The sequence below is a fragment of the Pteronotus mesoamericanus genome, unplaced genomic scaffold, assembly GCF_021234165.1.
Source record: "Pteronotus mesoamericanus isolate MK-2021 breed Mesoamerican mustached bat unplaced genomic scaffold, CSHL_Meso_final contig_52, whole genome shotgun sequence".
In the NCBI taxonomy this organism is placed as follows: domain Eukaryota; kingdom Metazoa; phylum Chordata; class Mammalia; order Chiroptera; family Mormoopidae; genus Pteronotus; species Pteronotus mesoamericanus.
In genome coordinates this window covers 13,343,476-13,365,557 of record NW_026555189.1, presented here as the reverse complement: position 1 = coordinate 13,365,557, position 22,082 = coordinate 13,343,476, and the positions used below count along the sequence as shown (strand labels likewise).

At 36.0% G+C, this 22,082-nt stretch overlaps 1 protein-coding gene across 4 annotated transcripts in view; it reads left to right on the top strand.

Annotated features, from left to right (window-relative positions):
- CBFB (core-binding factor subunit beta) overlaps nt 1–20,069 on the top strand; it is a 55,895-nt gene extending 35,826 nt beyond the window's left edge. For 2 of the 4 annotated variants that reach the window (XM_054579345.1, XM_054579342.1), the window contains exons 5-6: nt 6,164–6,259; nt 17,787–20,069. In XM_054579345.1, coding sequence (XP_054435320.1) covers nt 6,164–6,259; nt 17,787–17,855 — 165 coding nt within the window. In that variant the 3' untranslated portion in view covers nt 17,856–20,069. Of the gene's footprint in view, nt 1–6,163; nt 6,291–17,786 lie in introns of all 4 variants that reach the window. The other 2 variants (XM_054579343.1, XM_054579344.1) reach the window with 2 other exon arrangements.
- The last annotated feature ends 2,013 nt before the right edge of the window (nt 20,070–22,082 follow it).

Sequence of the window (22,082 nt, the reverse complement as noted above, 5' to 3'; positions counted from 1 at the left end):
ATTCAAGAATCGTTTTTCATTATATAATATGAAAGTGAATAGTGGGTTTCTGAGTGTTGATGTGAAGGCAGCTGAAGAATTTTTGGAAACTCTAGATAAGCTGATAGGGGAGTAAAATTACTTGCCACAGCAAATATTCAATATGTATGAAACCTCCCTTATTCTGAAGGCCTCTCATCCATAAGGAGGCCAAGTCATTGGCGGGCTTTAAGGCTCTTATGGAGAAGATAACTAATAGTCTTGCTCGGGGGCAATGTTGCAGGCTACAAATGAAAGCCTCTTGTGATCTGGCACAGTGAGAACCCCGGAGTTTTCAGACATTATCAGTAAGCACACACTGGCAGAATACTATAGGAGAAATAAGAAGTCATGGATGACCCAGCTCATTTTTCAAGATGCCCCCCTGAATTGTTACGCCAGCGAAATGGAGTGCTAGGTAGAGATTAAAATACCTTTAAAGATTTTGTTTATTGTTGATAGTGTTTCTGGACCCCCCCCTTTTTTTTTTTTAAGATTTTATACATTCTTAGAGAGCTGGAAGCAGGGGAGAAAGTGGGGGGGACAACATTGATCAGTTGCCTCTCATACACGCCCCGACTGGAGACTGAGCCCACAACCCAGGCATGTGCCCTGGCCAGGAATCAAACTAGAGCCCTTTTGCTTTGTGTGATGACTCCCAGCAAATTGAGCTCCACCAGTCAGGGGTGGACAGCCTCCTTTTATTGGTGATCTTCATCTAAGTATCAGAGTGGTGTTTCTCCCTCCAAATATCACCTCTGATCCAACCAGTAGCTCGCAGAGTTAAGGCCTACAAGAGGACCTTTGCCCAGGCTATTGCTGCAACTGGGGAAGACACTGATTCAGTTCTGGAAGGATTACAACATAAATGACTGCAGGAAGAACCTTGGTTGAGCTTGGGATGATGTCACCAAGGAGTGCATGAATGGTACCTGGAAGAAGACACTCAGAGGGTTCGTTCATGATTTCACTATTTACCAAGGATGAGGGGGTTGCAAAAATCAATAAGGCATGGTTTAGATGACAAATAACTTCAACCTAGATGTGGTTAAGGATGACACTGAAGAGTTTTTAGAGTAGTTCCGGAGGAATTGACTAATGAGTTGTTGGAACTGGAACAACAATGCATAGCTGAAGAAGAGGCAAGATAAAGGGAAAATGCAGAAGAAAAAGAACTCCAAAGAAAATTCACAGTGAAGCGTTTAGCAGAAGCTTGTGCAAACTTCGACAAGCTCCTTAAAAAATTTGAAAACATGGATCCCAACATGGAAAGGTTTTCATTAATAGAGAAGAATGTTCCAGGTTCGTTATCATTTGCCTACAAGCAAATTTATGATAGGGGAGGGAGGGAACCTAGCAAACTACTGTGGACGTGTTTCCGAATAGAGCAGCATCTCCTCAAGCATAGCCTTGGGCAGGTCCTTCAGGAGATTTTCCAGAAGATACTGTTACCATAGGAGATAACAGCTCCGTGCAAGTAATTGCCCCTGAAGACCTTCCAGTGGGACAACAGAGGGAGGTAGAAGACTGTTAATGATCCTAATCCTGTGTAGGGCTAGATATTACGATGTATGTGTTTGTGTCATAATTTTTAACAAAAATTTAAAAAGTAAAATATAAATTTAAAATAAAAAAAACTTATGAGGATATAAAGAAAATAGTTTTGTATAGTTGTACATGTTTGTGTTTTAAGCTGTTATTAATAGAAAGTTTTTAAAAATCAAAAACTTTGCTAAGAAAGTTACAGTAAGCTGTTTATGATTAAAAATGAAAAATATTTTTTATGAATTTGGTATACCTAAGTGTACAATGTTTTTAAAGTCTACAGTAGTGTACAGTAATGTCCTAGGCCTTCACATTCACACACCTCTCACTCACTCACCCAGAGCAACTTCCAGTCCTGCAAGCTCCAGTTATGGTAAGTGCCATATACATGTGTACCATTTTTTAATGGTATTTTTACTGTACCGTTTCTGTGTTTAGATACACAAATACTTATTGTGTTACAGTTGTACAGTATTCAATACATAACATGCTGTTACAGGTATGTAGCCTAGGAGGAATAGGCTATTCCATATAGCCTAGGTGTGTAGTAGCCTATACCATCTAAACTTGTATAAATACACTCTGTGATGTTCACACAACAAAAAAGACCAACAAATTTCTCAGAATCATATCCCCATAATTATGCAAAGTATGACTAAATAATATACTTCAATAAAATATTTTAAAATTTCCCACAAATGAAGATGTATCTGAGTGCAGTGATACAAACTCAAAATTAAATCATATTTGCTGATTATATTTCATCTTTTAACTTACTTTCTGTAATTTATAGGGATACTTTTCAATAATTGCAAGTCTCACCCTGGCTGGTGTGGCTCAGTGGATTGAGTGCCGGTATGTGAACCAAAGGGTCAACAGTTCAATTCCCAGTCAGGGCACATGGCTAGGTTCCAGGCTAGGTCCCCAGTGATGAGCATGTGAGAGGCAACCGATCCTTGTATCTCTTGCACATTGATGTTGTTACCTCTCTTTCTCCCTCCCTTCCCTTCTCTCTAAAAGTAAATAAATAAAATCATTTTTAAAAATAAAATACTTTCTTGCTTAAAAAATATACTAACCGTTATTTGAGCCTTTAGTGAGTTGTAATCTTTTGTGACAGGGTTGCCACAAACCTTCAATTTGTAAAAATCACAATAAAGTGAGACAGAATTAATGAGGAATGCCTGTATTTTGATTCTATGATCAGGTTAGAAAAATTGAATGATTGCTGGAATTTATAGATTTTGTGTTTGAAATACTTGATGACACTGATGTAAAACTGGTGTCCTTTAGCTTTTTATGTTTTTTTGTTATTGAAGCCAACATATAAACAGTGTTGCTTTTTATATGTGCGTGAGAATGTGAGTGAAATTAATTTAGAAGAGTCATTTTCTTTAAATGAAGTTAAATTCTACAGAACGATGGGAAATGCACTGTTTGCAGCTGCACGTGTTACATTGTCGGCTTTGAAGTATATGCTGATGCTTCTTCAGCAGATCTTTTAGTTTTCATGTGATCAGTCATAATTTTCATCCACACAGAATATTACTTACATGTCATTATTTTGTGCAAATTACACATTCGACATTTTTGAAAATGAATTTGATTCTTAATTTTTCATTAAACATGAACTTCCATATTTAAAACTCACTGCTGCAGAAAGGTAATTATTACCAAACTGTAAAATATAATTGTAGGATTATGCAATACAATAAACACAATATCACTGCAGCAAGAATGGTCAGAATATTCTTGCCCTTGCTGGTGTGGCTCAGTGGATCGAGTACCAGCCTGTGAACCAAAAGGTCACTTGTTCATTTCCCAGTCAGGGCACATGCTGGGTTGTGGGCCTGTTCCCATTTGGTGTAGGCAACTGATCATTGTTTCTCTCACACGCTGATGTTTCTCTCTCTCTCTCTCTTTGTCCTTCTCTTCCCCTCTCTCTAAAAATAAATAAGTAAAATCTGGGGGGTGGGGGAAAGGAATGGTCAGGATATTCTATATATGCTATATGAAAGCACTGCTGGACTTTTATTTCCCACATGGGTTTCACTTTCACCCAGCTACCTTTTATGATGACCCCACCTGACTGCTTTGTGCAGATTGTAGTATAGATCATGGAGTAACAGACTAATACAGAACATGTAGGCAGTGGAGTGTTGAAAACCTTTCCCACTCCCACTTGAGACTGGTAGAGTTAGTTGCTCAAGGCCATCTGAGCATATTTTATTGGGTGAGAGTAGTTTTATCAGCAAGTGCGCTTTGTGTTGACCTTGAAAGGGAAGTATTACTTAAGGTTGCAAAGGGAAAAGATCAGAATAACACTGGTAATTTCTGAACATCCTTCATATTTAACCATTTATTAAAGTGCTCACTGTTTACTGCACATATATTTTGCAAATCACTACAAGAAATGAAGATGGAAGCTGGAATTAAAAAGTAGATGGCTACCAAATCTCTCTTATTTTACTACAACTATTAATAAATTTTTTTTATTTTAATGAAATAAAAAACTCTGACCATTGCTAGAATACACATTAGTGGCTAACAATTTCCTTCGGGAATTAGGTCACATCTCATGCATCTCATGTTTTAAGCTCTCATTTCATCATGTAATTTCCCTCTACTGTACTAAATCACAGCTGATGATTACATATTGATTTTTGTAATTATTTGTTCATTGTCCACCTGCCTCACTGGGCCAGAAATTGTGAGGAAAAGTACCATTTGTTCCCTCACATTGCATCCATGACACCTAGCCCGATGACTTGGACATAATAAAGACTCAGTAAGTATTTGTAGAATAAATGAAAAAGGGAATGAGTGAATGCATAGGACCGAAAGGATATCCTGTTAGCAGATGTATACTAGTTGATACCTAGCTAAATGATAGAAATCCCTTGGGAGTTGGGAATGGCAATTTTTTGCAGGTACTTATGGCTTACGTAGCGCCTTCTGAGAATACAGTAGGTATGTGTAGTTACGTTTAGTCAAATGTGTAAATTTTATAGATTCATAAATGTAGAATGATAGCTAGGACTTGTTAAATGCTGTTAGGCAGTGCTTAAGCACTTTTTAAATAGGTTATCTTATTTAACCTTCACAACAATCTTGCAAAGTAAGCATTACTGCTCTGTCCAGTTTACTAAAGCTGAGAGAAATGAAATAACTTGCCCTGAGAGATAAAGCTCGTAAATGCATCGTAAGAATGGAAATTTGATACGTCTTTCAATTTTAAGTTACAGACATTGTGTCAGTGAAACTTGTAAGAATAAACTCTACTCCGTGACAGAGGATTTATCATGCAGAACAAGATCTCCAGCAGTACATGGTCCGGACCTGGTATAGCATTTAATTATATTATCAGGGCCTCTAGGTCTTTTAATCTTCCTGCTGTACTATGTTCATTGTGTGACTACATCCTCATTATTATGTTTGCAAGCTGGCTGCTCTATCTCTGGGCATTGCATCACTTCCCAGGGAGGAAGAAAGGTGAAATGTCCCTTAAATGACTTTAGAAGCCCCATTAGGTTGACTAATGCTTCTATCTCATTGATTCAGAACTAAGCTACCTGGTCACCCCTTGTTGCAATGAATCTAGGAAGGTGAATATTGATTATTATTTTGGTGGTGGTTTTGATCTTTTAGTTTCTTCAATTGTACCATTGAAAATCCTAGTTTTATGGAGAGTGTGACTGCAAAGGTTGAGCATCCTGTGCTGTAGACAGGGAACTTAATTTTAAGTTGGAGGGTATTGAGGTCAAAGTATGAAAGCAAGAAGAGACTGTTTAGGAGATGTTTGCAGTGATTTAGGTAAGAGATCAAAGGAGTCTGAATTAGGAAAACGTTTGTAGAAATAAAAAGGAGACTAAAAATTCTAAAAATACAAGATCTAATGGATAGGACTTGGTTGTTGATTGGCTCTGGAAATGGGTGAGTGAAGACTCAAAAGTGGCTCTGGTTTCTGGCAGAGTTGAATGAGTGGTGCCACTAACTGAGACTAAAGAAGGGTACAGGAGAAAGGTTAAATTGGTTCCCTTTTTTAGACACAATGAGTGTGAGGTGTCTGGATTTCCTCATGTGCAGTGCAGATTTGTCATATGTTAGAAGTATTTTTTTCTTGATAATATCCCTCGGAATTGTATTTACTTTTTATTGTCTAGAAGTTTCTAATATTTGTATAGTCAATTCTGTTAATGTTCTCTTTTATATTTCTGGCATTAGTGTTGTAATTAGAGGGCCTGGTCTGTCTTACCCAAATTATAGACGTATATACCAGATTTTTTTATTGTACTTGTATGGTTTAAATATTGACTTGATCACAATTTTATTTTGGTGACTAGGATGAGGTATTGAAAGAAAAGAGAAGAGCCTTTTCAGTTAGAATATAATTGAACACGGTTACTATTTCCAAAGTGTGGTATAAAACATGAAAATACAGAAACTTTCTTTTTAAAGTAGCTATGACATTAATTTTTTTATAGTTTTGATGTTTTAGGAAATTCTCTTATTTTCTTCCAAAAATAAAACACCCCCAACTTTTGATATTTTTAATTGTAAATCAAAATTAAAATACCTATTTCTTTTGTTGTTCTGATAGCAGGAGGATGCATTAGCACAACAGGCCTTTGAAGAGGCTCGGAGAAGGACACGTGAATTTGAAGATAGAGACAGGTCTCATCGGGAGGAAATGGAGGTGAGAGTTTCACAGCTGCTGGCAGTAACTGGTTAGTACTTTACCCCAAACTCTCAGGATCTATTTGTGATGTTTGTTCATAATGTTTTTAATAGTTTTAAGTTTAATTTTGGCTTTCATTTTCAAAAAGTTGTACTCTGTGACTTTGTGTTTATTAAATGTAGTTGCTATAAAGAAACTTAGTCTTAATTTTAAGGTCATATGTGAATTTTCATTTATTAGTCCTTATAAAAATCATTTAGCATGATGTGTGTTTTAATTCATTGATCCAAACATTTTACCTATTGTTTCTTAATTATTTTTCAGATTATTTGCTTAAAAATACCTTGTTACTGTAGAATACATGTTTTCAGAACATTATTAAAACTCTTTGGGAGTAATACTTTTAATTTTTCTATAAACATTTGTCTTGATTTTGTAACAGTATAATTTTTGGTCATTTGTGTATTCTCTCTATTAAGAGGAGAATTTAATATTTCAAACTATTCAAAGAACGAAATTAACCTAAACTCTTTCTTGTAGCCTTTTTGTGGTAAAATAAAATTCACATATAGAAATCTACACAAAAGAATTATGTATCTTAATTATTAGAAAGCTGACATCCTTACCACTACTATCCAAGTTAAAAAATAAAACTTCAGCAGCTACCCTAGCAGCCTCCTTCATGGGTGTATCTAATTATGACCCATTTTTTCCTCAAAAGTAATCGTACCTCAATTTTTATAGTAATCACTTTCTTGTGTCTTTTTATGGTTTTATTATCCCTGTCTACTTCAATCTTAGACATTCAAGTTTAGCCTTGCCTCATGTTTAAATTTGATACTCATTTTAATTGACATGGTGGTTTACTTTTTCTACATAAAATTGTATCCTGCTTTAAACAGACTTCAATTGTAAAGATTAATGAAGTATCTTCAAATTTCTCAGAAATCCAAATTCTATAAAAAGTATACTTTAACAAAGCAAAATGATAAAGATAATAGCTAATGTGTTTAAAAAGAATGTCAAATGTTAAAATTTGTTATGTGATTCAAGTTTATATACTTATCAACATTTTACACAAGAAATAGGAAAAGCACATATCTTTGATAATCAAAAGAAGTTTAATTAGAATAAAATTATAGTATGTTAACTAAATAGAATAATTTCTAGGAATTGAAGAGTTCTGGTGATTGGTTGCATTACATGGTGAATGTATTTAGCCATACTGAACTCTGTACTTAAAAAATGGCTAAGGTGGTAATTTTGATGTTACGTGTAATTTACCGCATTAAAAAATTTTAAAGTCGGTATCGTGTGGGTTTTCCATGGACGATATTTTATGTATGCTGTTATTTAAATTAACATTTAAAAAAATGTGTGTGTGTGTGTGTGTGCACACAAAGACTGGGTAAGAGACCAGACTCTAGAGTTGGACTGCAAGGTCTGAATCTGGCTCTGCCACTTTTTTCCTGCCTCGGAAAGGTTTTTTACTTTTCTGTGACTGAGTTTCCTCATCTATGAAAGAAGGCTAATAATCATGCCTATCTCATGGGGTCATCATGAGGATTAAGTGAGAAAATACACATGAAAGCACTTTTAGAGTACGTGGCACTGACTAGATGTCAGCGGCTATTATTGATATTATTTCATGTATATTTTCTACTGTTAAATTTTTTTTCAGAATAAAGGAAAAATTCACCTACTCAGTGGTTAGTGTATGAAATAAAGTTCTCTCTCTTTCCCCCACCCCCTCTCTCCCCAAGAGGGAAACAGAGGGAGAGAAACATTGATGTGTGAGAAATACATCAATCAGTTGCCTCTCACATGCCCTCAACGGGCAACCTGGCCTGCAACCCAAGTATGTGCCGTGACTGGGAATTGAACTGGTGGCCTTTCAGTTTGCAGGCCAGCACTACAATCCACTGAGCCACACCAGCCAGGGCTAAAATTATATTTTAATGATTGATACTCCCCCTTGTCAATCAGTAAATATCCATGTATGCTGATAACAACTGATGATGCTCCCAAGAATTAGCTTAGTAGAGACAGGAAGGTTATAATACAATAAATATATTTGTTTTCTTTGAGGCTTCTACAATATTTGTGACTGAACTTGAGAGCATTTTCTTTTCAGAATGCTTGTTATCTGTAATAGTAGGAAGTTTTTAAATATATGATATATGTTTATTTACTTTTGAACCCGTTTTTGCTCATGCTGTTTGTTCCTTATGCAAGAATTTACTTTGATAAATGTACTTGATAAATGGACTATCCATTTATCAAGGCCCAGCTTAAATGTTATCTGTCAATCCCTTTTCCAGTCTTCTTAATCATAATTAGCCCTTCACTTTGTTGTTTCCAGAGCACTTCATATTTCTATTATTGTATTTACTAGACAGTATGTCGAAACAATTATAAATGTGTCTGTTTTCCACTCTGTTGTGATCCCCAGTGAGATGGGGACCCTGCTTTTTTTATTTACACATTACCCAGCACAGTGTTTTATACATTGTGTTCAGTTGTCAAATGGAGACTGTCAAAAAACAGCTCCTATTCTGCTTGCATGAAAGTTAGAGTTACAGGATAGCCTGTAGGTTAAAGTAGAAAAATACATATTAGTGGTCTCTGGAGAGACTTAACATGTTTCTAATTTATTGGTTTATATTAATGAGGTTATTTATTAACTAATGAACCCCAACTGTGTTGTGCTAGATTTAGATTCTGCATTAGGGACAAGGAAATAGATAGATGCAAATGCATGGTTTCTGTCCTTGAGCGACTATCAGCCTTGGGAGAAAATAGATGTATAAACAGCTAATTGCAGTCTGTTTTAGCAGCAGGCATACACAATGGAGAAGGAAAACAGTGGCATTGTGGAGGATGGAACACTTACACCTGCCTCTGCTGGGGGGTTTACAGGAAAATATGCTTGCAGGGAATTTGAAGGATGACTAAGTTTGTCAGCTGGACAAACTAGAGAGAACATTCTGCATAGAAGGAACAGTACATGCAGAGGAGTGAAGGAGGAAGAGGTCTTGTCACATCAGAGAATATGATTGGTCAGTCATTCTGGAACAAACTAACATGGCTTTAAGTTAATACAAGAATTACTTTATAAAAAGTGCCCTTCGGCTACATTATATTGGAAGCATAATATTTAACAGTTAATGGAACAATTATTTAGGAAGTTGTATATATTTTCCTTTATATAAAATTCTAGATTGAGACTGAATTATCTCTGTAAAATGTTAGTTTGAGTGTTCTTATAATGTTACTTGGGGGAAAACATTTTGGTGTGTTGGTTTATATGTGTGGGTTTATATTTGTGTATGAACAAAAATACAGTCTCTTTGATGGAGGTGTCACATAATTTATTGCACAGATAAATTGTTTCCAGTCAGTTTTATGTCAGTGATTTGAGAGCATGGCTTCGTAGTTAAGCCTAGTTGAGACTCCTGCTCCATTACTTGCCAGTCTCTCTTGAGCCAGTTTTCTCATAGAAATTGTTTTGAGAATTAAATAGGAAAATGCTTGTAAAGCACTTAGTATGGTGCTTGGTATGTGTATGTGTACAGTAAATAATAGATCTAAAGTACTTCAGCACTAAAAGCTCTACCACAGTGATGGTTCCAGTTAATTGAATTATCTGGCTAACAAGAACATCCTTTTAGTTCTTTGAAGTGTATCAGGGCACTTTCCTTGCATTATGACCTAGAGCATAGAAAAAAATGGTTAGATTTTCTTCAATAATTTAAGATCCTGTAGTTCTTTATGGCAGTAATTAGGAACATCAGTTCTTGTAGAAAACTGTCATCTAAAAAACTAGGCTGGAATTGGACTCCAGAGCGTGCCCTGGCAGTCAGTTAGGGGAGTTAGGGTTTGCATGGTTTTTGACATTTTGCTTGTGTATATTTTGCTTCCCTTTTTATTTTATTTTTATATATTTTTTCATTGCTTCCCAGCCATTTGGCTAAGATCAAGTGTTATATATTACAGTTTACATTAATTATTGCTCTGCACTAGTTTTAGGTGTTCAGCATAGCAGTTTAGACAATCATATACTTTACAAAGTGATCTCCCCCAATATTTCAAATGTCCACCTTGCCCCATACATAGTTGTTAAAATATTATTATATTGCCCCATACAAAATTACAATATTATGCTGTAATTTAAATCTCTGCGACTGGTCTGTAACTACCAATGTGTACTTTTGCTTCCCTTTTTTTAAAAAAAATCCATAACAAATTCCTTATGTCAGCTTATTTTCTTGCAGTTTACCTCTTTTTTCCTAAAAGGAGAACGTTAGAGAAAAATGTTTTCTCTCTGTAATTAAAATATCTTTAAGAGTCCTTAAGTCACAATTTTATAAAAAATTGTTATCTTACATTCACCTTACCATTCTTATTATAGTTAAAGAAATAGGCCTCAGGAAAATTCATTGACTTGCTTTCTTTCAAATAGTTGGTTAATGGAAAGAAGAGTGAAGGCTTAAACCAGTTTTCTAACCAAAAAGTCTCCACAAATACAGGCTAGCACTGGGAAATGAATTTCCACATCACCCGTAAAGATGATTAAGTTGAAAAATGAAATCTGCCAGAAGAGGTTAGAAATTGTTTTGCCTGGAAAAGCTGAGGCAGAACATAATAATAATGGTTCCAGTGGGTGGTCCTGATGGCCTGACTAGAGACTGGATCCAAGGAGCAGTGGTAACCCGTGGGTGGCAGTAACTCAGCAGTAGATGGTCCTTGGAAGTTTGATCCTGGCAGCACAGAGGCTTAGGGATGTCCCACACCTGTTTGGATAACCTCTGTGGCCTCTGGTCCTACTGAGCTTAACTTGTAATGGTGGTGTTCATGAGCATTCGATATATGTGTAAGGTTGAAGTTGCTAACAGTGGGAAGCAGTACTCAAAATGGTAACAGCCCAAGGCGTTTGATTTGTGTCAGTGACTTTTAACCTGAAATCAGTTAGAAAAGTCATTGGGCATGTTCTATTTCACCGTCTGTAAAATTTAGAAAATTTCAATCCATCATCCATAGTAGGATTTAGTATTTTCTTTTTCTGATTTTTCTTTTTTAAATTTTTTAAAATACTGATGATCTTTTTTTATTCAAGATTTTATGTATGTATGTATGTATGTATGTATGTATGTGTGTATTTTCCAGAGAGAGGGGAAGGGAGGGAAACAAAGAGGGAGGGAAACAGCAATGTGTGAGAAATAGATCCATCAGTTGGTTGCCTCTCATATACTCCCAACTGGGGACCTGGTCCGCAAACTAGGCATGTGCCCTGACTGGGAATTGAACAGACGACCTTTCAGTTCACAGACTGGCACTCAACCCACTGAGTCACACCAGCCAGAGCTCTTTTCTTTTTAGAAAAAAAATTTATTTATTTATTTATTTTTAGAGAGGGAGAGAAACATCAGTTGCCTCTCATACCTGCGCCAACTAGGGACCAAACCTGCAACCCAGGCATGTGCCCTGACCAGAGTTGATCTGGTGGCCTTTTGCTTTGTGGAATGATGCCCAACCAACTGAGCTACACTGGTCAGGGTCTCTTCTGGTTTTTTTGAAAAGGAATATTTTAGTACTATGATACTTTCTTTACCTTTGACAGGTAATAGCAGACTGTCATTAATTTGGCAAATGAAAAACCGTGGCGAAATGAAGAAACACTTCATTTTAGTAACCTTGTCTAGTTACTGTTAACTCTTTGGTACATAGTAAAATGATATGCAAAAAGGTACAGAACACTGTGTATAATATCTTAATACCCTGTGGGTGTTTTTTAAAGGAATACATACACATATTTGAATGTGCATAGCCTCTCTGATAGGAAACATTAAGAAACTAGAACTGGAAACTATGGAGAGGAAACTGGCATTTGGGGGCCATGTGGGAGGATGGTTACTTTTCACTGTCTGTCTTTTGTACCTTTTGAATTTTATGTCATGTGTCTATTACCTACTTAGAAAAGAAATAAAATTTGTTTTTAGTGTTAACACAGAATAATGAAAATAGAAGATTCTAGAACTTGGTATCTCTATTCTCTGGCATATAGGTCGCTTTAAAAAATGTTAAATCTGCCATGACCTGTGTGGCTCAGTTGGTTGGGCATTGTTCCCCAAAGGTCACCTATTTGATTCTGGTCAGGGTTTGGTCTGGGAATTGAACTGGTGACCAACTGCTCTGGTTCGCAGGCCAGCGCTCAATCCAGTGAGCCACACCAGCCAGGGCTTCTTGTTTATTTTTTAACAATAAAGGATTTTGAGCTTTTCTTCATTCTTTGGAGGCAAGATAGTAGTTACCTGGGGGTTTGAATAGTGACTGGGAAAAGGTACAAGGAAAACTTCCCAAGTTTTGGTGATATTTCTTGATCTGGATGCTGTTACATGGGTGTGCTCACTTAGTGAAAACTCATCAAGTTACATATTTCATTTGTGCAACTCTTCTCTACTTTAATAAGAAGTAGATTTTAAAGAAGAAATAATCACATTTATTCTATAAAATATCTGCCCATTTGGTGGCTGTTGTCACATGGAAGTAGTCCAGTGCCTTTTGTACCTGAGAATTCTTCCATGATTTAAAAATGTTAATGTGTTACCCACGGCAGTTCTCTTTGGGTTACATATGTCTGTAACTATATATAATTCAGATGCCTTACTTTTGGCATTTTTGAAGGAAGACTGAAGTTAATAAGGGACAGAGTAAAGTGTTCTAGTTATAGATAAATGGGAAAGATATTTTCCATCATCAATTTGATGCACAGTCTGTCTAGAAACAGCTTTCACCTTGATTGGCCTCTTAACCTAAAACTGTAATATGGCACTGTTTGCTTTTAATTCAGCTGCGAAGTGACAGTGCTGAGGGAGATTTTCTCTGTCATTATCTAGAAAATGGTTTCATTCGCTTAGGTTATAAAGTGTTAGCAAATAAATTGCTATCTTTAATGTCAGAGAATGGGTAAATAATTATTGCTTATTTTACTTTAGGCAGTTTTAATACAAGTCAACAAATCATAGGAGAATTTTATGTGGAAACTATTTGGAAATAAAAACAGGCAAAAGGCTTTATGTGGTTTTTGTATTTGTATTTTGTATGTTTTTGGATCCTTCTATTCTGTGTGGTCCGAGAAAAAATCCCAACCTTATTTATTTTAAATTCCCACAGACTTCAGTTTTCAAATCAGTTAACTCTACCAACACTCATATTTGTGTAAGGACAAATTAACATAAGAATCTGTCTCTACTGGGCCTTTCTGAGATGTGTGTTGACTAAAGGCGTTAGATGAGAGTGAACCAGGAATATGAACTATGAACTCTGACTAAGAATGAGAGTCAGGAGAGGGTTAATGAGGAAGAGGATACTAAATCTGTCTTCTCTCACACTGAGGGAGACAGAGGGAGAGAGTCTTAACTTGTTCTCTGTTATAGGAAATGTACACTTTATTAAAATTTACTTTGTTTTAACCTTGTTTTGGTTTGTAAAAATTACTCTTAACTGCAGGATGCAATTTTTTTTTAACTGTTGAGAAGTTTATATAAATTGGAAAGTGATGAGGAGGTTTATTTTTAATGACAACAGCGTGCGTGCTGATTATGTGCCATATGGGAGAAATGATGACGTGGCTGGATATACAGTATTGCTTTACACTTGATTCTTAGATGATCAGGGTATATTTCCTTTTTGAGGAACCAAGGCTGAGAGAGAATGAAAAGTTTGTCTACGATCACATAGCTAAGGTGGTAGAGCCATCCCCATCCAAGTCCAGGATTGTTGATTATTACACTGTCTCTTTTATTTTGAAATACCACTTTATATTTTAAATATTTGTGAAGTGATGTACTTTTATAAGAATTACATTTTTGGCATCCCTGTTAGTCCAGCTCTTGTAGTCTGTTTATTTGATGGGTGTTTATAATTGTCTGCTGACTTGGTTTTTACCTTTTTAATAATGAGTCTGGGGAAGGTACATTCTTTTCTTTCATATTGGAACCTAAAATTTCCACTTTGTGTCTCCTCCAGCCTTAGAAATGGGGAGCAATAGCAGTGGAAGCTAACATTAATGCTGATTGTGTGTTAAAGATTCACCTTTTCCAGAGGTCTCACTGCCACCAGCTAACTATGTAATCTTAGTGGAATCACTTAACCTTTTTGGGTTCTCAGTCTAATCATCTGTAAAATGAGAATTGAACCAGATCTTCAAAGTGCTGTGCTGCTGTAAAATTGTATTGTTCTGTGTTCTTTTAGCAAATGTCAAACATAAAAACCATTAGCAAAGTATCAGGATATAGTATACATGCAATAATTTGCGGTTATTTTTAACTATCATGACATTTCTTCTCGTGAAGAGTGTTCATTCTGCCTTCACTGGTGTGGCTCAGTTGATCGAGCATCGCTCCGCAAGGTAAAGGGTTGCCAGTTCGATGCCTGATCGGGGCACATGCCTAAATTGTGGGTTTGGTCCCAGGTCAGGGCACCTACGAGAGGCAAACTGATCAGTGTTTCTCTCATCAGTGTTTCTCTCCCTCCTTTTCTCCTTCCCTTCCCTTCTCTCTAAAAATAAAATCTTTAAAAAAAAAAAAGGTGTTCATGCCAATTTGAAGATCTTGATAATAAAAGAACAGAAATCAACCAAGAAATTTTACTGTTTTTCATTTGGTTATCTCTGCTCTTGGTTACTTCTGCATAGCCCTGACCAGGAGGGGAAACTTGCAACACCTGGTGACTTTTTGTCTCTTCATTTTCTTTTAATGGGGGGAAGAGGAGGGGGGAAGAGAGACATCAATATGAGAGAAACATCAGTCGATTTGATTGTCTCTTGTACCTGCTTTGACTGGTTACCGAATCTGCAACCCAGGGGGAAATCAAATCAGTGATCTTTTACTTTACAGGATGATGCCCAACCAACTGAGCCACACCAGCCAGGGCTGTCTCTTCATTTTGAACTCATGCTATGGTTGCCTTCTATAAACTATTTGCCATGTTTCTTGGTCATATATTAAAGAAAACAGGAGCAACTGATAGAGGTCTGTAGTAAAATACCTAGACTAACTCTTTATAAATATTAAAGACATAATTATATTCAGAAAAGGCTCATGGGTATCTGCTTTATATTAAAATCCTGTTTTGAAAAACTGTTAATAAATAGAATATGAACTATGGGAATATGAACTATGAACTCTAAGAATGAGAATCAGGAGAGGGTTAATGAGGAAGAGGATACTAAAGGGTCCATGTGTATTGACTAGGGAGAAAGAAACTAGAAATTATGGACTTTATACTTTTAGAATAATCGGGTTTGGAGTGTTTCTTCACCATTATCCAGTTAAGCTTATTACCCACAAAAGAATTCCTTGTAAAACATCCATCCTCCATTAGGAACCTAAAAATGTTTCTGTATTTGTCTCCTTCATGTGACTGCCCATACATCTTCCCTTCTAGCATTGAATTTCGCTCCCTCAGCGCTCTCATCTTTTCCTCTTCTGCTCTCATTGATACTGTCATACTTCCCCTCTTTTAATTTTCCTATTCTTGATCCTCCTTCACAGTGTCTTCCTTACAACTTCCTCATTCTTTCTTAACAATGTGAATAGAAACTTAAAAGCACAAATAAATAGCAAAAAGACTTTATTCTCCATGCATTTACCAAAAATACAAATAAACCAACCTATGGCAACCTTTGCATTGATAGCCATGACCAGGGAGAGCTCCTGCTGCTGATGACTGACTGTTCTTTGTACTCCTTTGGAATCATCCCGTTATTAAAATAACTTGAAAATTGTTCTTATCTCAAGACAAAAGGTGAAATACCCTCTTCACAGAATATTATTGGTAGATTTGTAGTGATTTATAAATACGTAATTAGGATTGATTTTTCTCAGTGTTTCTTCATTGCTCAGCCCCTTTTCTCGCCTTCATTGACTGAAACCAGATACTCATGTCATCATCTTTGATTTTGCAGAATTGATCTGTCCTTATACTACATTTAGCATTGAGTCTGTATGGAACAGAAATGGTTTTTCTGATCCATGTGTATTCTCCATAGCTTTTTCAGACTATAACCATGCAGGATAACTTTGACCTGACTAGTTAATTAAAAGGAGTATGCTAAAATTTAGTCATTTTGCAGTCTGCTAATAAAAAGTAATTAAGGTCTGCTAGAGAAATATATAAAAATTTGTAAGGAAGACTACTGCAGTTAGTGTTGGATTTTATTTGATATATTTAAAGTGAATAAGGCGGTGTCATTTCTGTCTAAACAACATAACCCTCTTGAGAAATGACATAGCTGGAGCTTCTGACTGAGCTTAATCTTACAGTACAAGTGTGACTTGTTGAGATGTTTCTTTGAAGGTCAAGAATACTCTAACCACTGTTTTAAATATTAAGAATTGAAATTAAGCCCTGGCTGGTGTAGCTCAGTGGATTAAGTGCCAGCTTGCAAACCGAAAGGCCTCTAGTTCAATTCCCAGTCAGGGAACATGCCTGGGTCGCATGCCGTGTCCCTGGTTGGAGGCATGCGAGAGGCAACTGATCACTGTTTCTCTCCCTCTCTTTTTCTACCCACCTCCCCAGACACTCTCCCTGAAAATAAATAAAATTTTAAAAAAGTGGAACTTGAAACCCTCAGTGTTTATAATTGTCAAACCTCTTTGTTATTAAGTATTGTTGTAAAGACACTTCTGGGTATATAAGTACAGCAAGGACTCTAATTTTACATTTCTATTTTTGCTTTTGAGACAATACTTTATCCATCGTGATTCTGGATTTTATTTCTTTTTTTTCCCCCAAGGTGTTATTTATTTATTTTTAGAGAGAAGGAGAGAAACATCAGTCAGTTACCTCTTGCACTCCTCCAACTGGGGACCTAGCCTGCAAGCCAGGCATGTGCCCTAACTGGGAATCGAACCTTTCAGTTTGCAGTCCAGTGCTCAATCCACTGAGCCACACCAGCCAGGGCTGGACCTTATTTTGTGAGGCATGGAGATTTTTTAGTTCAAGCTCAGGTGGCAGAGAAGGAATTCAGTAAGAGATGAAGTTCACTACATTTTTCAACCATTTTTCTTCATCTGTAAAATAAACAAATAATAGCAACTATGTTGTGGGTAGTTGGCAGGGATTAAATTAGTTCATCCTTGGAACGTGCTCAGAACAGTGCCCAGTATATAGTTGGTGCTCAATAAATGTCAGCTATTTTTACTAAAAGGGAAAGCTTGCTTCTAAAGTAATTGGATATGTTAAACCATTTAGTTGCAAAATAGTAAATGTATCAATAAATTCGTTGTTCTTTTATATATGGTACATATTTCAGTAATGTTCTTTGACTATAATGAGATTTTTGTTTTTGGTTTTTTAAGGAAACTTTAGCCAGATATTTCATATATAATTTAAATAGTTATTTTTTCCTCTTACATGTGGAGAGAGATTGGCTGAAAATATTTTAGCTGCGAATTTTTCTTGTGTGCCACTGTCTTTTGTTTATCTAGCACTCTGATTTTCAAACATGTTTTGATCACAAACTATGATTTTGTCATTTCAGGCAAGAAGACAACAAGACCCTAGTCCTGGTTCCAGTTTAGGTGGTGGTGATGACCTCAAACTTCGTTAATTAGTAGCATAGCAGATGTGCTCCCCAATCTTTACATATACATTGTTTCTAGTCAGCAAAAATAATTGATTAAAAGACCAGAAACTGTGATAACTGGAGGTACTACAGTCTATTTCATAACCTTAGGCAGTAACAAGACATCACAAACTGCCATGGTTTTGCACTATGATTATACCTGCATTTCTAATTTTGTATGCATGTAGCCAGTAATAATTTTAATTTTTTTTCTATGCAAGCTTACCTTGTTGGCATTATTTTAGTGAGTTGAAACAATCTACTTGTAAAGCTCTTTTTTTGTCCTCCATTTTTATTTAAAAGTTCATGTCATTTAAAAACAAGTCAAGAAATTAAAATTTTTATGAGAAGTTTTTTCCCTAATCTGTTGCTTTAAATTTTCTTTTATTGTGTGATTTTAGATGTGTTGGTTATACAGCTTCACTTCAAGTAGGCATTCTTGTTTTTTTTTGTTTTGTTTTCCCCCATTTTCTTTTGTGTTTTTATTGTCTATGGCATCTTAAAACTGCTGATATGTTTGCATTATTTACAAACTAAAAACCTAGTAGCATAGAGCTGTCTGCCACAGCCTTCTAACAAAGTTTACAGTTGTTAAAGTTGCAGTATCCTTTTAAATGTTGAACCAGCTCCTTTTCTTTCCTTTTTAAACATAAAAATTTTTAATTGGCATTAACTCTAATCTGCCCTAATCTGTTTTAGATTTTGTTCTATAATCATGAGTTTCTGTGGAGATATTCTCCATAGATGATAATCTTCTACTGAAATACCTAAAGAAGTCGCAGGCTGGCTTCTGTTTTATTCAGGGATTTTTTTTTTAAGTCAGTCAGAAAAGGGATACTGGAGCTTCTTCATATATGTAACAGCATATTAAACTGGAGACAGTGATGAATCAGCTACAAAGGTGATAATGTATTAAAATCATGTTTAAGATATTTGCTTTTTATGTGTATTTTATAATGCATGCTTTTGTAAAAACAGTGCTGGGTGATAAAAGATTAGTCTTAGAGAGAAAATGTTCATCTGAGCAGAGAATACATTTTCTTCCATTAATTATTATGGAAACAAATTCACAAGTTATATATGGTATTTTCCAAAAGGACTATTAATAGAACCTTTTGAGATGAATTAGTATGAGAATATTTTTTAAATAGGCTGTCAAATTGAATGCAACTGTTTTTTTTTTTTATTTGTTTTTTTTTTTTAGTACAAGACTGGAAGAAAGTGCTAAGTCATTTGGCACCTCCTTACAAATATTTTTCATGGTCACGTTCATTAAATGTTACTACATTTCTGAATTTTTGCAAAAATGTATTTTATCATAATAAGAATGGCATTATTTTAAAGAGTTTGAAAAATTGACATGGTCAGTTCAGAAAATGAATTGAAGTCCGAATAAGGTCATTGCATTTAAAACATATATATATACTTGATTGATGAGGAAGGTGTGACTTTCATTGTATATAGGTCTTATAATTCATAAACATATCCTGTATCTTAGAATAAAAATGTTTGTTCTATATTTGAAGTCATGCATGGTAAGGAGTGTGTTTAATTGCTATAAACAGTAATACATCATAGAAGACCATGCTGATCTAGTGTATCTAAATACTATAAATGAATTGGTTGCTATTTGGTATTGTACAGTTCACATGTTTACACACTCAGTGCCCTAATGTCCCCTGAGGGAATCGCCTTTTAAGTGGTCCTTACAGTGGTGTTTTAAGGTTACTTCATCACAGAGCTCCTTGGTTTTTGACTTCTGCACTTAAATTTTTTTTAATAACGTGATGATGATGATGATGGTACATTTTTCTCTATTGCTTCTAGCTAAGGGCTTTTAGTCCACCAGTAACTACAATCAAATGTTATTAAATGTTAATGTTGCCATTCTGTAAATATTGAATTTTTCCTGTCATTTAGCACAGTGCTGCTTCCATCTGTCTTAATGCTGGCATTAAGATCGTGAGCCCTTTTTCTCCAATAGTGCAAGCTTTGAAACTACTTTTATTAAGTTATTGATGCAATTTGATATTTTTCCATAATCTATATTTAAACAAAATTACATCATTGCATCATCTTTTCTAAATTCATCTCCATTAAAACTTGCCTTAACCTACCAGATTGCTTTTGCCACCAGTAGCCATAATGTGTGTTTGTATGTTTAATTTACTTTCACAATAAATTTATGTGTAGTGAAAACAGGGTCTTGACTTTTTATTGACATAATCCAGAAATTTCTGCTCTAATGTTTGTTATGACATGAAAATTGATTTTGTTTTTTTCTGAACAGTTCTTTCATCCTGCTTTGTAACCTTTCATAAAAAAAAACAAAAAAACAGTGGCATCTAGTGGTTATTTTACCTAATTCCAAAGAAGAACTTTCATGTTAATATCACAGTACTAATTTCCCAATGTATATTATGGTGTTCAAAATATCTGGCTTAATTTACCCACTCAATGAGATATGACTGTAGAGGGGGGGAAGAATTCTGAAAATTAAATGCAAAATTAGTGCCATCTTTTAAGCTAGTCATTTTAGCAATATATACTTAATTTGTGCTGGTGTAGTATCAGACATTCTTAGGACTTTTCTTGGCATTTTCCTATACCCCCAAATTACCTTTTTACTTTAGAAGCAATACTTAAGTTTGGTCCATATGAAAATACATACTTACTCACCATCAGACTTACTGTAAATGACAGATACCTTTAAGTGCTGGGTTGGAACCATAAAGAAAAATTGCAAAGAATGAGATTCATACTCTGAGGATTAGTTTCAAAAGTTGTTGAATCACCTCTGGAAACAGGTATTTGGATATTCTCATTTTGGGCTCTGTGGGAAAAGAAGTATCTTACTTGATATATGCTTCATTTGGCAATGAGCTTTTTTAAGCCATAAGCTGTTTCACGAATTTTCCATTGCTGCATAACACATTGCCCCCAAACTTAGGAGCTTAAAACAATAAACATCATCTTACAGGTTCTATATGTCAGAAATCTGGAAGAAGCTAAGTTCAGACCAGGCTGGTGTGGCTCAGTGGATAGAGTGCCGGCCAGCAAACCAAAGAGTACATTCCTGGGTTGCAGACCAGGTCCCCAATAGTGCACAAGAGGCAACCACACACATTGATGTTTCTCTTGTTCTTCCTTTCCCCCTCTCTAAAAATAACTTTTAAGAAATCAAAAAAAAAACAAAACCAAAAACAACAACCAAAAACTAAGTTCAGTGGTCTGGTCCAAGACTCTAAAGGTTAAAGATTCAAGTTGTCAACCTGGCCTTATAGTCATCTTAAGGCTTGACTGTGGTTGAAGGATTCCCTTGTCAAGCCCACTTACGTGGTCATTGGCTGGCCTTAGTTTCTCACAGACCATTGGATGAGAGCCCTTGATACGTTGCTAGGTAGATGTTGGGACAGCGAACCCCCTTCATGTGGTGTCTTTATAGGGCAGCTCATAGCTTGGTAGCTGTCTTCTCCCAGAGCAAGTGATCCAAGGAAGATTGCATATCCATGATGAAAGCCAGTCTTTAATAACCTAATCTTGGGTTGCCATATTCTATATGTTAGAAGTGAGTCACTTGGTCAGACCCACACTCACAGGGTGGAGTATTAAGCTTCATCTCTTGAAGGGAGGGATGTTAGAGTTTGTGGATATATTTTTAGAACCACCCCAGCTTTAGCCCTGGCCAGGTAGTTCAGTTGGTTAGAGCATTGTCCCAATACACCGAGGCTGTGGATTCGATCCCCTGTCGGCAGAAGCAAAAAGCAACAATTCATGCATAAATAAGTAGAAAAAGTTGATGTGTATCTCAAACTCAATAAATAAAATTATTTTTAAAGATACTAACTGATGTTTAGAGGGAAAGAAACATTGATGTGCCAGAGAAGCATCAATCTCCAGATCTTTAACAGGCCCCCAACTGGAGACCAGGAACCAGGGCCCAGGCTGCATCCCAGGCACCCATTTACCTACAAGTCAGACACTCATAAACGCAGTCCTCCAGACACATCTTTGAGGTATGATAATTTTATTTTAAAGATTTTACTTATTTTTAGAGAGAGGGTAAGGGAGAGGAAGAGAGAAACATTGGTGCGCAAGAGAAATGTCAATTGGCTGCCTGATGCAGGCCCCCAACTGGGGGCCTGGCCTGAAACCCAGGCATGTGCCCTGACTGGGAATAGAATCAGCTGTCTGGTTTGCAGGCCTGCACGC